We start from the raw sequence: 15015 nt of genomic DNA on the forward strand, positions 1-15015 counted from the left end.
TGGACTAAGACATTGAGTTTCTGTTCATCACTCTCCTTAGAGCTCTGTGCACCTCTTTGTTCCTCAGTGTATAGATGAGGGGATTAAGCATGGTGGTGACAAATGTATAGAACAGGGAGATCATCTTGCCACGGTCACGGGAATAATTGGATGGGGGCTGGAGATAACTGAAAATGGCTGTGCCATAGAATAACGACACCACAATCAGATGAGAGGCACAGGTGTTGAAGGCCTTCTGCCTGCCCTCCGCTGAGCGGATCCTCAGCACAGCAGCCACAATGTAGCTGTAAGAGACTGTTATGAGACCCAGAGGTACTAGGAGGAACACTACACTGGAAGCAAAAAGCTCAGCCTCATTGAGTGAGGTATCAACACAGGCCAATTTGATTAAGGCTGGCACTTCACAGAAAAAGTGGTCCACCCGGTTATGTCCACACCTTGGGAGCTTAAGAGTCATTGTGGTTTGCACTACTGAGTTGCCGAAGCCACTCATCCAGGAGATGGCAGCCATTTTGAAACATAAGAATTGGCTCATAATGGTAGTGTAGTGCAGTGGCTGGTAAACTGCAGCATAGCGGTCATAGGCCATGGCAGCCAGTAGAATACACTCTGTAGAGCCCAGTGCTAGGGAGATATACAGCTCAGCTGCACAAGCAGCATAGGAGATGGCCTTGCTTTTGCTCCAGAAGTTCACCAGCATCTGAGGACCAAGACTGGTGGTGTAACAGAGGTCCAGGAAAGAGAGATTGCTGAGGAAAAAATACATGGGGGTGTGGAGGTGGGGGTCCAGCCATGAGACCACAATGATGGTTGTGTTTCCTAGTAAAGTCATTGTGTAGCAGATCAGGATGATGGCAAAGAGCAACATCTCCAAATTTGGACGGTCAGCCACACCCAATAAGATGAATTCTCCTTGGTAGCTTTGGTTGCCTCCTTCCCATGATGCTTCACTGTACATAATCTATTAAAAAAACAGGAAGAAAATGAATAGACGACAAGCAATATGAAGTGGAAACCGATGTGAACAGCTTCCACAAAAGAAATATGGCTATGATTTGTCCAAGACTACCTCATGAATCCTATTCCTGAGTCCTGGTCTCCAAAATCTAGGTCTAAGCTCTAGTTAGTGAGCAGTGCTCTCTATTAATAGGGAACCAGGAACACTTTGTATGAGAGGAGAATATGTTGCCTGGTATAGAACCCTACATCTTGCAACAAGAACTGTGGGGCAGAAAACCCCACAATCTTATTTTTATTTATTTAATTCATTTATATACAGCCTATTACAAAAAATGTGTGTGTGTGTGTGTGTGTGTATGTGTGTGTGTGTGTGTGTGTGTATATATATATATATATATACACACACACACACACACATACACACAAACCAAACACACACATATAACATAGAAATTAAAACAACAAATCAGTAATTCAACCAAAAGCCTGGCTAAAGAGATGTGTCTTCAGTTGTTTCCAAAAGCCATCAGGGATGGAGCAGTTTTAATCTCAACAGGGAGAGCATTCCACAACACCCTCCTTCTGTGGAACTTCTTCTGAGAAGGCTTATCTTTGAATTGTCACCAGGTGAACTGGCAGCACCCTCAGACGAACCTCCTTTGATTATCTTAATAGGTGACTGGTTTTATAATAAGAAGCTATTCTCTTAAATACCCTGGACCCAAGCCTTTTTTTATAGGTAAAAACCAGCACTTTGTATTTTGCCAGGACACCTATTGGCAGCCAGTGTATTTCTTTGAGGACAGGAGTCTCTTTATCAAGTTCCAGAGACCAACCTAGCAGCAGCATTCTGCACCAATTGCAGTTTTCAGACTACATACCAAGGGAGCCTAGTGTAGAGTGCATTGCGATAGTCAAGCCTGGAGGTAACCAGCATGTGCACAACTGTTTTAAGGTCACTTTATTCTAGGAAGAGGCACATTTGGTGTATCAGCCAAAGCTGATAAAAAGCACTCCTGTCCACTGCCTCCACCTGAGGCATCAGAGAGAGGTTTGGATCCAGAAGTACTCCCAGACTGTATACCTGATCCTTCTGGGGTAGGGAGAACAGGCAGGTCTATCCCACATCTCCTGAATTATGGTTCCCTACAATGAGCACCTCCATCTTATTTGGATTCAACTTCAGTTTGTTATCTCTCATCCAGCCCATTACTGCCTATAGGCAGGCATTTCGGGAAGTTATGTCATTTTCTGATGAAGTTGTCATGGAGAAATAGATTTTGGTGTCAGAGTACTTGATAGCACCCTGCACCAAATCCCCTGATGTCTCTCAGCAGTTTCATGTAGATATTAAAAAGTATTGGAGACATAATGGAGCCCTGAGGGTCACCATATAAAAGCTCTCACCTTGAAGAACAAAGTCTCCAAGTGACACCATCTGAAATCTACCCGAGAGGTAGATCTACATCAGAAGCTGCCATATACTGAGTCAGACCATTGGTCTATCTAGCTCAGTATTGTCTTCACAGACTGGCAGCGGCTTCTCCAAGGTTGCAGGCAGGAATCTCTCTCAGCCCTATCTTGGAGAAGCCAGGGAGGGAACTTGAAACCTTCTACTCTTCCCAGAGCGGCTCCATCCCCTGAGGGGAATACCTTACAGTGCTCACACTTCTAGTCTCCCATTCATATGCAACCAGGGTGGACCATGCTAAGGGGACAAGTCATGCCTGCTACCACAAGACCAGCTCTCCTCTCCTCTCTACCAAGAGGTATATGTGGAACCACTGTAAAACTGCCTCCTGCACCCAAATCCCTCAGGTGATCCAGAAGGAAACCATGGTTGATGGTATCGAAAGCCACAGAGAGATCCAAAAGGATTAACAGAGTCACACTCCCTCTGTCCATATGTAATGGACATACCTAATGGACTTAGGGTCCTTGGTTGGCCTGATCATCCATCAGGCCAACCACCAAGGCAGACTCCACTCCATAGCCCACCCAAAAGCCAATTTGAAATGGGTCTAGGCTACGTAATCTGTTCCATCCAAGACTGTCTGGAGCTGAGAGGCCATCACTCCCTCAATCACTTTGGCCAACCACAAGAGGTTAGAGACGGGCCTATAATTGCCTAGCTCTGAGAGATCCAACATAGGCTTCTTACAAAGAAGTTTAATAATTGCTTGCTTGAGACAAGGAGGAATCTTGCCTTCCCTCAGATAAGCATTTATATTCTCAACCACTCTCTCCCAAAGTCTCCCTGCTACTGTAGATAGTGGGGTCATGTACATGACCCAAATCTGGGGGGGGGGGGGCGCGGAAGGCAGGAGTATACCTGGCTTCCCCCACATGAGCATTCAGTCTGTAGCATTCTGTCGTGTCACACGCCCACACGACTGGTGTGGCAGAGCTTACAGCATTGGGGATCTCAAGGAGGAAATCCTCTATTGTCCCACAATGCATTGGGTGGGCAGCGGAGTAGCTGCCTGTGGCAATGCTGTAGCTCCCAGCTTCCTGGCTGCTCTTTAAGTGGCACTCTGATTTCCAGGAAGCTGGGCTGCCAAGAGCTGCAGCATACAGCCCCGATTGCACACACAATTGGGGCTGCCATGGTGAGATGGGGCTTTGCCCTGTAAACCTAGGTTTAAGGTTAGACTTTATTTCAGGGTAGCCCTGCTCTGGACAACAGGGTGGGAGCAGGTACCAAGGCTCCACACAAGCCTAATTACTCAGGTTTTCCCATTCCTGCCCTGCTGCAGCTGGTTGTGAGAACAACCTCAGTATATGCCAAATTAGGCAAGAGTCAAGAGAACAGGTGATAGAATGCACTGCTCCAAGCAGTTTGTTCATGTCCTCAGGAGTCACAAACTGAAACGGATCCACTTTAACTGTACAAGAGGAGTTACTGGACACCATTACAAAATTCTCTGCACCAATCATGGTATTCAGGTTGGCTCGAATACAACAGATTATGTTCATGAAAAGATCATTAAGAGCATCACAACAGCTAGCTGAAGGCTCCAGATACAAATTTGAGGAAGGAGAAGCCTGTATGTATTAGCCCTCTCACCACCTTAGACAGTTCTGCTGGCTGTGAGCTTACAGATGTAATACATGCAGCAAAAAAATGTTTCTTTGCTGCATGTATTGCCAAAGCATAGGTCTTCCATTGTGCTCTATGTTGTAATCTGTTGGATTAGAGTTGAGTCCTTCTTCACTTTGGCAGAATATACCTTGTTGCTTCAGTCCCGTAGTTCTTCTGTGTACCATGGAGCTAATTTAGAAGAAGGTCTGATGGGACACTTAGGAGTCCTAGTGACATTCATGAGCCTCTACTGTGATTGCCAGGAGTCGACACAAACTTGATGGCACAACTTTACTTTACTGCCCTAGTGAGTTTGTGATTCCAAATCTCCTCTAGGGTATCAACAGAATCGCTGGCAGAGCCACCCTTAAAACCTTCCAAGGTTTCTGGGAATCCTAATGGATCCAATAGCTTTCTTGGGTAGACCATCCTAATAGGCCTTTCACCCCTGCAGAGATGGTTAGTGGCTGTGAATTGAACTTTAATGGTGGTCTGTCCATGACAAAGGGGAAGTGATAGGAATCCTCACCCATGGAACACCTCCCTGATCAGAGCAAAAAACTAAATCAAGAACATGACCAGCAACATGCATGGCTCCGAGACCACTTGGGAAAAATCCACCATTGTCATGGATACTATGAACTCCCAAGCTGCCCCTGATAACTCAGTCTTGAAGTTAACTTTGAAGTTGCCTGTTGCCCACCACCATTGGTCTGAGTGACTCCAATGCCAACTCTGCAACCAAATCCATCAGTTTGGTTAGGGAGTCTGTTTGGCAGCGCAGTGATCAGTACACCAACAGAAGTCCCAATGTATTCCGAGGCCCAAGACTTAAGTACACATACTTGATATAGGCAAGTGCTCCAAGGAATCCTGGTAAGGGATATATTGTTCTTACAGACTACAGTCCATGTCCTCTCACCTGCTGCACAACAGAGTACCCTGGAGGGTACTCTGGAAGCTGGGACCAGACCGGGTCACTACTAGCCTTGTCCAGCCAGGTCTCTGTATTGCATACCCAATCGCACCCTCATCCACAATCAAATCATGGATAATTTCTGATTTATTTTGGACTGACCTGGCACTACAGAGGAGCAAGGTGAGGTTCTGTGGGTGGCTGGCACTGTTCCTCAAGTTCAAAGAGCTGACAGGGCAGATGGGATGGGAAACAGCTATTAAGTTTCTGGTCTTCCCTGTAATGGCCTGCTGACCTGCCAATGCCTTTTCTTCTTCTGTTCCCCACCACCACTGGAATAGATGCCCCCAGCTGAGGACCCACATCCCCATCTAGGGAACATAGGAACATAGGAAGCTGCCGTATACTGAGTCAGACCATTGGTCTGTCTAGCTCAGTATTGTCTTCACAGACTGGCAGTGGCTTCTCCAAGGTTGCAGGCAGGAATCTCTCTCAGCCCTGTCTTGGAGAAGCCAGGGAAGGAACTTGTAGCTTAGATGCTCTTCCCAGAGCGGCTTCATCCCCTGAGGGGAATATCTTGCAGTGCTCACACATCAAGTCTCCCATTCATATGCAACCAGGGCAGACCCTGTTTAGCTATGGGGACAAGTCATGCTTGCTACCACAAGACCAGCTCTCCTCTCCAACCTCTCCTCTCTCTCTCCATCCTCAAATAAGCCTAGACACATCCCTCAGTCAATACATTTTTATGTCTTTTAAAAAGTTGTTGTACACTGCCCAGAGCCTCTGGATGGGGCGGTTTATAAATGTAATACATAAATAAATGTAATCAATCAATCAATCAATACCAGCCACATATAGTACTAAAACAAATGTTAACTGCCCCAGCACTCAGTCCCACCATCAAAGGTCTGGGTACTAAGGGCCCAAACTTCTTAGGCAGCTGCCTGCAGGCAGTCTGCCTGCCGGCAGGATGCCACCAGCTTCACTGCTGGCTGTGCCTTTAGCCACAGCTATATTAAACAGAGAAGAGAGGTCAGACATGGCAACTAGCCAACCAAACTCTTTGGGCAAAAACTCAACAGATGTAGGGAGTTGAGGGTAATCAGCTGCATTATAAATGGCACAATATACCATAAGGTATAAGTTTTCACATATAAAACATGCCATTTATATACATTGCATTAAATGACGACTGATTAGTTCAAAATTAAAGAAAAAAGAAAAAGGGAGAAAGTAAAAACAAATAGAACATAGATATTACATCTATTATTCCAACAATCTATCAGATTTCAGATAGTCTGGGTAAGAGATGAGACACAAGCCCCGCGGCAAGCAAACTCTGGGATCCTTGTTGAGCAGCTCTAGGCAAAAGGTTGCCCGTAGGCACAAGACTGCTAACTCTCTGTCCAGTAGCCTGCTTCTTTATAGTGTAATTTTTCTTTGATCTCTTTCTCTCATAGAGTCTATTCAAATCTCATCTTTTCCTGGGTCCTCAAAAGGTGACAACTTGCTGCTACCTTCTGGACAATGTCTTTTTAATTATTCAGGATATTGGCCAGCCCAGAGAGATCTCAATCTCATCTTCTGTAAACTGTGCGCTTAGGAAGGAAGGGGGGAACAATGCCCAAAGCAAATCTGCATCTCAGAGCTACAAATTGCATCTTCCCCCAATTGCCAGTTTGACCCCAAAAGGTGTTAAAAGTTAGGAGTTAGTGAGAGAATTAGTTCTATTTGTGTGAGACAGCAATTACATTATTTCTTGTGTACCTCTATCTAGTGTGTAATTATAACAAGAGAATATTTAAAGTAACATGGCTAGGGCAGAAGCATCAGTGAGGTAAGAATTAAAGTCTACAGGCGGATCTCTGTATGCATCTACCTATGTTGAATCTCTATAGAGAGCGATTGAGTTAATCTTTGGTAAGAATTAGCATGGATTTCTTGCAACAGGAGAGAGCAGCCTCTGGCCTCTCCACAGACATTATGAGTCACATTTTAGCATTTGGATATAGCAATCAGCATTCAAGCCTGGCTTTTGTATTCCTTTGAGCAGTCATTTCACAACACAATGCTGGATTGTCTCCTGCTTCACAGAGCAGTTTGAGATCTAGTATGCCAGTTCACCCCGAGTTCAGGTATTATTTCATTTCTTAATATAAAATGAAATCAGACACAGGCCTATATTTCACATACTTCTGAGTTGGTACCTCTGGTTCTGATATGTTGATGTGGACCGTCCTCAACAGTATGTGTATACAGATAGACACTTGTACGCACATAGAATGTAATGTCTGAATAAGACTACAAGCTTTGGGATAAGAAGGGTCCCAACTTGATTAACTACTTAAACAATGAGAACGTAAGAACAGTCCTGCTGGATCAGGCCGAAGGCCCATCCAGTCCAGCATCCTCTCACACAGTGGCTAACCAGATGCCCCTGAGAAGCCCACAGGCAAGAGGTGAGGGCATTCCCCCTCTTTTACTGTTGCTCCCTTGCAACTGGTATTTAGAGGCAACTTGCCTCTAAGGCTGGAGGAAGGCTATAGTCACCAGATTAGTAGCCACTGATAGATCTGTCCTCCATTAATTTGTCCAAGCCCCTTTTAAAGCCATCCAAGCTAGTGGCCATTACCATATTCCATGGCACAGAATTCCAGAGATTAATTATGCACTGTGTGAAAGAGTACCTTGTTGGTCTTAAATTTCCCAGCCTTTAGTTTCATGGGATGACCTGTGGTTCTAGTGTTGTGAGAGAGGGAGAACAATTTATCTTTGTATTCCATGCATACTCTATTATGTCTCCCCATAGTTGCCTCTTTTCCAAACTAAAAATTCCCAGATGCTGTAGTCTTGCATAAGGAAGGTGCCCCAGGTCCCTGATCATCTTGGTTGCCCTCTTTTGCACCTTTTCCAGTTCTGCAATGTCCTTCTTAAGATATGGTGACCAGAACTGTACACAGTATTCCAAATGCGGCCACACCATAGATTTGTATAAGGGCATTATAATATTAGCAGTTTTATTTTCAGTCCCCTTCATAATAATCTCCAGCATGGAATTGGCCTTTTTCACAACAGCCGTGCACGGAGTTGACACTTTCAATGAGCTGTCTACCATGACCCCAAGATCTCTCTCCTGGTCAGTCCCTGACAGCTCAGACCACATCAATGTATATGTAAAGCTGGATATTTTTGCTGCAATATATGTGAAAGGGGGGCCATTGCCCCCAATATGCATCACTTCATACTTGCTAACACTGAGCCACATTTGCAATTTTGTCACCCACTCACCCAGTTTAGAGAGATCCTTTCGGAGCTCCTCACAATCTGTTTTGGATTTCACTACCCTAAATAGTTTAGTGTCATATGCAGATTTGGCCACATTTCTGCTCACCCCAACCTCTAGATCATTTATGAATAAGTTAAAGAACACTGACTGGTCCCACTACAGATCTCTAGGGGGCCCCACTTCTTCCTTCCCTCCATTGTGAAAACTGTCCATTTATTCCTCCCATTGGACAAGGTGGAACCAATGTCCCTTGGTCCACAGGGTCTAAGGGCCCTCCAAGGCCAGTCCCCACTTGCCTTCACAAGTCACCCTCTTCTTGTTGGAAGTGAAGGACTATGTGCTGTCTCTTGTCTCAAAGACAGTAGAGGACAGACTAGTGAGTCAGAGGGCTAGAGGGTCAAGACATTGGTCATCCTTTCTCTACTGCTCTGACACTATCCCTTTGGAATGTAGATTGCTACTCTCAGGGGACTTCCTTCCTTCCAGCCACTTCCTTCCTCTCTTCTCTTCCTGTTCCTTCTACCTTGCAACATGCAAGCTCCTCTCCCCTGCACCATGTGTGCAGAGAGATGCAGAATCCATCTGCATCCAGCTAGCTAGATAGATTAGAGACCCTAACTCCTCACTTTCCTATCCAGAATGTTCTCTAATAAATACCATTTATATTGATTTGAAACTATGAACTGGCTCCAAGTTACTTTACTCTCAGCATACATGCATGCCTACTAAATTCCGCTGTGTTGTGCCTCTGTGCACTCTGCTATAATGAAAAGGGATTCTCTTACCAGAGAGAATTCCCAACACTTCTCCTGCTTGCTCAGGCGAGCTGCGTGCTAAGCAGCCTGCGGCAGCACTTCCTTCTGCCTGCCAAGCAGCTACTTCCAAGAGGGACGGGGCGGACAGCTGAGCCAAGCAGGGAAGAGAGATGGAGAGAGGCTGCCACAGCCATGCAGGAGCTGCTGGAGGAGGGCTGCCCAGCTCCGATCCACTGCCCCCGACGGACAGCGACCCCCATTGGCCCCACACCCGGTTCTGCTCCACGTCGTTGAGCCAGCACTGCTGGTCAATGGGGAAGCAGAGAGAGAAGACTTGGGTGGGTTAGGTTGTCCGCCTCCTTGCGTCTGATTCCAGATGCAGGGGGCATGGCTTGGGGCACCTGGGCACGTGCGATGGAGGTCCCCTGGCTTCACTTTGTTGCCCAGCCAGCTTGCTATGCCCCTGTGTGGCAGTCCTCAAATGCAGAGCAACGATTTCCACTGATCTTCTTTTCCCTCTGAATTACTCTGTGACACCCAGAAATATGTCCCTGAGAGTTGTGGAATACTCAGGGATATATTTCCCCCCATACACACACACACACACACACACACACACACACACACACACACACAAGCACTGCTGCAGCTTTAGTTTTGAAGGCAGCCAGCTGCATGCACACTTACTTTGCTGCACCCCTGCAGCATTAGTCAGGAGTTTGGCCGGTTAATAATAATTTTTAAAAACAGGAAAAGTCAGTGTTAGACATTGCTAGGATAGAGACTGAAAAGAAGAGAGAGTGTGTGATATGCTGTTATATTCATCCATGGTTACTCACTGTCCGTGTTTAGGGAGGAAGAATTCTCTAGCTAACTTTCCACTCTCTCGCCCTCGAATTATAGGCACGGGCATTTGCCTCAGAGTTGGGGGAGGAGGGACATATATTCAGTCCACTCAGGTGCGGTCCATGAATGTGCCCCGGGGGGGGGGAGCTTCTTTAAGTGTAAACGGAGCCAGTGCTCCGTGCCGCCCAGCAGCCCCCGCGGCGGAGAATCGCCTCTCCCACTCACCTGGCCGCTGGCGGGGGCTCACCTCTGTGGGAGCCAGGTGAGTGGCGGAGGCGATTCCCCACCGCGGGGGCTGCTGGGCGGCATGGAGCACCGGCTCCGTTTACACTTAAAGAAGCCCCCCCGGGGGGGGGGGACGTTCACAGACCATGCCTGAGTCCACTCCTTCCTCTATCAGTGGGAGCAAAAAGCCTGTGCTCCTCTCCGGGAGTCCGGAGACAAACCTCATCCCTGCTGATCCTCTCATCTTCGGCAGCCCCTGCCTTAAATAAAGCCCTACATTTAGGACACCCCCCCCCCCCGCTTGCTCCTTCTTCCATGGCCAGGCAAGTGAATTGGCACCCAATCCCAGGTTTCCAAAGGGGAGTTGTTCTCCAACTCCACCCGCTTCATGAGCCTTTCTGTACCCGTTTTCAGCTGTGGAGCTGATAGCCTTGCTATTCCCTCTTCACCATTCTGCTGCCTCTTGGGTTGCACCCGCCCATCTCCCAGCAGCTGTTGCACATCCCTCTGAGCCCTTCCTGACTCCTGAAAGGTTATTACTGGGGTTATCCTGACATCTGGAACCCTCAGTTTCTCCTGGCATCCTGCCTTTTGACTGGGTAAACAGCCCTGTCTCATGGAGGAGAGTAGGAAACCCCGACACATTTTGAATGCTGTGTTCCATTCTGGTTGCCAAACTGAAAAATAAATAAATAAATAAATAAATAATGAAGGACTTGATGTCTGGATAAAACAAACCAGTCAATTACACCTGTCTGACTGTGTAAACAAGAAATAATAATAATATAATATAGAGAGCTGGAAGCAAAAAAAAAAAAAGCTAAAATAAAATGACTGAAAGAGTGTGAGTGTGTGTGTGTGTGTGTGTGTGTGTGTGTGTGTGTGTTTAGACATTAGGAAAATGTCTGTGGAGCTTATCTATATGTTATATACAAACTAATATAGGACTGAGCACCAACAGCTGGGTAAAGGGCAAGCAGCATCAGGAGGGGGCTATATGCAGTGTAGAAGGAGCACTAAATCCTTAAGGGGGCATAAACTCTCTCTGCTTCTTCTATATTCCATGCTGCATTTCACAAATGCTCCAATGTTTCAAAAAGATGAGGACTTGAAACTTCAGAAAGAAAGAAAGCAAATGACTCACCTCTTTATGAAGGAAAGGTGCTACTTCTCATAGATTCTAAAGTATATATTATCATCCTCATTTCACATGACTGACTTGATGAGAAGCAGGCTCCAGATCTCTTTGTTGCCTCCAGATGTTCTGCTTCAGAGTATCTTTGAGGCATTTATCTCATCCCATCTTTACATTACTTTTGCTTTGTAAACCTCTCTGAGAACTTTTGTTTGTAACACAATATATAAACATTCTAAATCATCATACAGTAGCTCTCTACCTCTTATTCTGCTGCTTGCAGGAGACTAAAGTCTTTGTTCAAGGAGCAGGTGGCTTATGGTTGAGGTGGTTGTTTTGTGGATTTGCCCTGGATGGAACTCTGCTCCTGAGAATCTGGTGAGGAAATACCGAAAGCAAAAGGCTTGGGCTGAGGCGTGATGAGGCGAGAGAGACAGGAAGGCAGGCAGTCTCTAGAAAGAGGAGGAGTGGGAGACATACAGAGAGCAACCGCCAAGCAAAGAGAAGCAGAAAGATCTGAAATGATACCAGAGATATCATTCACCGAAGGAGACAGGCAGGTAAAGGGGTAAATGAGGAGGGAAAGGGGAGGCTGGCTAGATAGATTACCCTATGGAGAGGAAATGATCAGGTTGATGTGTAGACAGAGAAAAGAAATGCATGAGTCTAGCTGAGTTTCACAAAGGATATGAATGAAGAAACACCCTGGCTCTACATATATAGACTGTATAACAAAAAGAAAGATAAAATGGACACAAAGAAACCTAATACAGCCTTGGTAAGTTTCACAAAGAACATGAATGAATGAAATATATATATGAGAGTTGTAAAGAAGTTGCCTGAAAAACTGTCAGAATGCCCCAGGGAACCAACCAGCCCCTAGATGGAGTAATTAGGGGCATACTACACATTACATTGCATCCAGGTGTAACAAAGCCTCGACTTTTTCTCTTTCAAAATATCCTCAGGAGGAAGCAACTTTCATCAAAGAAGGGACAAGAGGTATAAATTTATGGTGGACATGCAATAAATCGAGAGGTTATTGAGACTCAATATATAACGAGCTTAAAAAAATATTCAAAATGACTTTTCCCAAGAGTCCATAATCAATACTATTAGGTATTGATAACAATGCTCTCCCGAGGAAATATTGGACCCTCTTAATGTACTTAACAGTGGCAGCAAGACTGACATTTGCGTGCAAATGGAAAGACAGTCAATGCCCGTCTAAAGAGGATTGGATTCTTAAAGTACTAGAATTGGCAGAAATGGCGAAATTAACATCACTACTAAGAAATAAATTTGAAGAATTTAAAAAAGAATGGGATCCTCTTCTTGTCTATTTAAAAATACATCACAAAATGGATTTTTGTCAGGCCTTTGAGGGCTAACAACAAATGTTTCAAAAACACCCCAAAGTTGTTTTCTATATGAACTACTGGGGAGAGAATGTTTAATCTATAGGCAAGATCCGGTTATTGTTAACAACACTTGTTCCAATGATGAGATGGAAGTCTTTATTCTGTATGTTTGTGAGTGTCTGTATCATTTGTGTTTGTCCTTCTGTGTTGTGAAAATTGAATAAAAAGTATATTAAAAAAAAGAAGGGACAAGAGGGAAGGTAATACTCAACAATTCAGAGGGGGAAGAAGGCAGCATCCATCTTCATCTCAACAACCAACTTCAAAAAGTGATAAGAAAAAATGTTTTTTTAATGTATTTGAGGATGCACTCCAAATTATTAGTATGCCTAATACACTTCAAGCACATCAGATTCTCATTACGGTATGTGTTTATCATAGGCGTAACGATGGGGGGGCAGGGGGGGCACATGCCCCAGGCGCCACCTTATTGGATCACGTGGGGGGGTGCCAAAAAGTGCCCCCACCTTGCCCCTGCCTTTTGCGAAAATTTTTTTTTTTCAAAAAAAAATTTTTGTGCACAGCAGTGTGGGACGCATTGAGCAGTCCCCCTCCCCCTCCCCGGGTCCCGGCGCCCCCCCATTGCTCCTGGGTGCCACGGTGCGGGCGCAGGCGCGGGCGCCTAAAGTTGCAGTACCTGCCTGCTTGCTGCTTCGTCAACGGACCTTTCTTCATCATTCATATCACTCCGCTGATGGACGCTCACTCCCCGCCCCGCGGCACCGCCCCCCCAGTCGCGCATGCCACAACCAAAAAGCTGGATTTCCTCCAAGCCAAAACCAAAGTGTTACCAAAAGCTGCTTCCCCACCCCTGTGCAAGACTGAACTGTAAAGCAGAGGATGGTGTTGAACCCCTCCCTGCTGTGTGTAGCTGCCATCGGCGTCCGTGCCTGTCCTTTCCTCCCCAATAATGGTGGCTTGCTGGTAATGTATGCAAGCCGCGGCGCTGCCGGATCCCCTAACTCCCTTGCTATTAGTTTCAGTAAATGGTTGCATTGCAAGCCGCACCGCCGCATTGCCGGCCGCTCCCTCCCTCGAACAGGAAGAACACCACCTGATACCGAGAGAGAGTCTGAGAGCCATCAATTGAAAGAAAAGTAGATATCGGTCTCTCTCAAAAGACTTCAAGGTAAACTGGGTAGAAAGTGGGAATTAAATTAGCCTGTGAATCATTTAAGAGTAATGGGGCAGCGGGGAGGAACTCTCTTAACTGAGACTTGGTCCCGGTGGCCCTTTCTTGCTGGACGGAAGAAGAGTCTCCCAGGCAGGGGCTGGCTTGGAGCCCGCGCTGTTGGGCTGTTGGGGTGGAGCCTCCGGTGATGTTCTCATTGTAAATAAAAGAATTGGCAGCTTCCAGTGAATAGGCTTCTCTTAAGTGCTTATCAAAAAAATGAAGGGGGAAGAAAGGGGTTGTAAAACGTAGTCATATTTAGTACACTCTCGGTTTCCCTTTGCTTGCACAACTAAATTCGCATTTAGTAAAATCTACAGTCAATCAAATTTACCTTTTGAGCCAAAGTTGTTTCTGTTCAGAACAAAGTAAAGAAAACCTGACATTTCTTAGAAATTCTCTAGTCTGTCTTATGCCAAATCCCATGGGGACAGGTCTATAAAGAAAGGGGGTTTATTTTCCATGTCCTTTGAACACAGTGCTTTCATATTTTCTAGGGCAAGATGTTTTCCCAGACAATCTCAATAATTGTATTTTTCTATTAATATGTTATTTGAAAATGTTGAGGATTTTGTGCACAGATAATACATACAGATTTGCTTACTTTTAATGATCTTATTTTAAATCTCTCCCTCTTTCTCTCTCTAACTGAATGTATTTGAATGCAAAAGCTATAACTGAAAATGTAGGTTCTGGCAGAGAGAGAGAGAGAACACTGTTTCTCTCTGTGTGTGTTTATCCTTATTTGCCACACTTTTGCGTGTGTATGTGTGTGTATACATAAAGATAAAATTATGGTTTGTTTGTACTATTCAATTTCTTAACACACATGTTTGCCCTTGTGAAGAAAGATTGTTTCATGAGGGACATGCAGTGACCATTTCTGTGATTATGACTCCACTTTTTGCAGCAAATACCGTCATGGATGTAGTTGGCATGAATCTCCAGGAAATGGCATGAATCTCCAGGATACTATTGAAAACTATCCTAGAGATGTGAATGGCTTGATATTGTGAAATACTGGAGGGGGGGGTTCCCCCCACATATCGCTTCAGTCAGAGTTGGCAGTCCTATATAGGTGTTTCCATTTGAACCCGCAACCTTTTGCTCCCTAGGCAAGTTACTTCCCTGCTGTGCCATTAGGTGTGGCTTGTATTCCTTGTAAATCTAGGAGTAGGCAGTTGTGGTGTGTGTGTGTGTGTGTAGGATCTTGAT

At 45.4% G+C, this 15015-nt stretch overlaps 2 protein-coding genes across 2 annotated transcripts in view; one reads left to right on the plus strand and one right to left on the minus strand.

Moving 5' to 3' along the window:
- LOC128343964 (olfactory receptor 2G3-like) overlaps positions 1 to 15015 on the plus strand; it is a 32602-nt gene that overhangs the window by 172 nt on the left and 17415 nt on the right. The gene's annotated exons all lie outside the window — the stretch shown is intronic.
- On the minus strand, positions 5 to 8226 carry LOC128347256 (putative olfactory receptor 2B3). Its single transcript, XM_053301630.1, has 2 exons — positions 8217 to 8226; positions 5 to 930 (listed from the first exon to the last, which is right to left on the minus strand). Exons 1-2 carry the CDS (start codon positions 8224 to 8226, stop codon positions 5 to 7), a joined length of 936 nt encoding a protein of 311 aa, XP_053157605.1.

The sequence above is a fragment of the Hemicordylus capensis genome, chromosome 2 (genome assembly GCF_027244095.1).
Source record: "Hemicordylus capensis ecotype Gifberg chromosome 2, rHemCap1.1.pri, whole genome shotgun sequence".
NCBI classification, from domain to species: Eukaryota; Metazoa; Chordata; class Lepidosauria; order Squamata; family Cordylidae; genus Hemicordylus; species Hemicordylus capensis.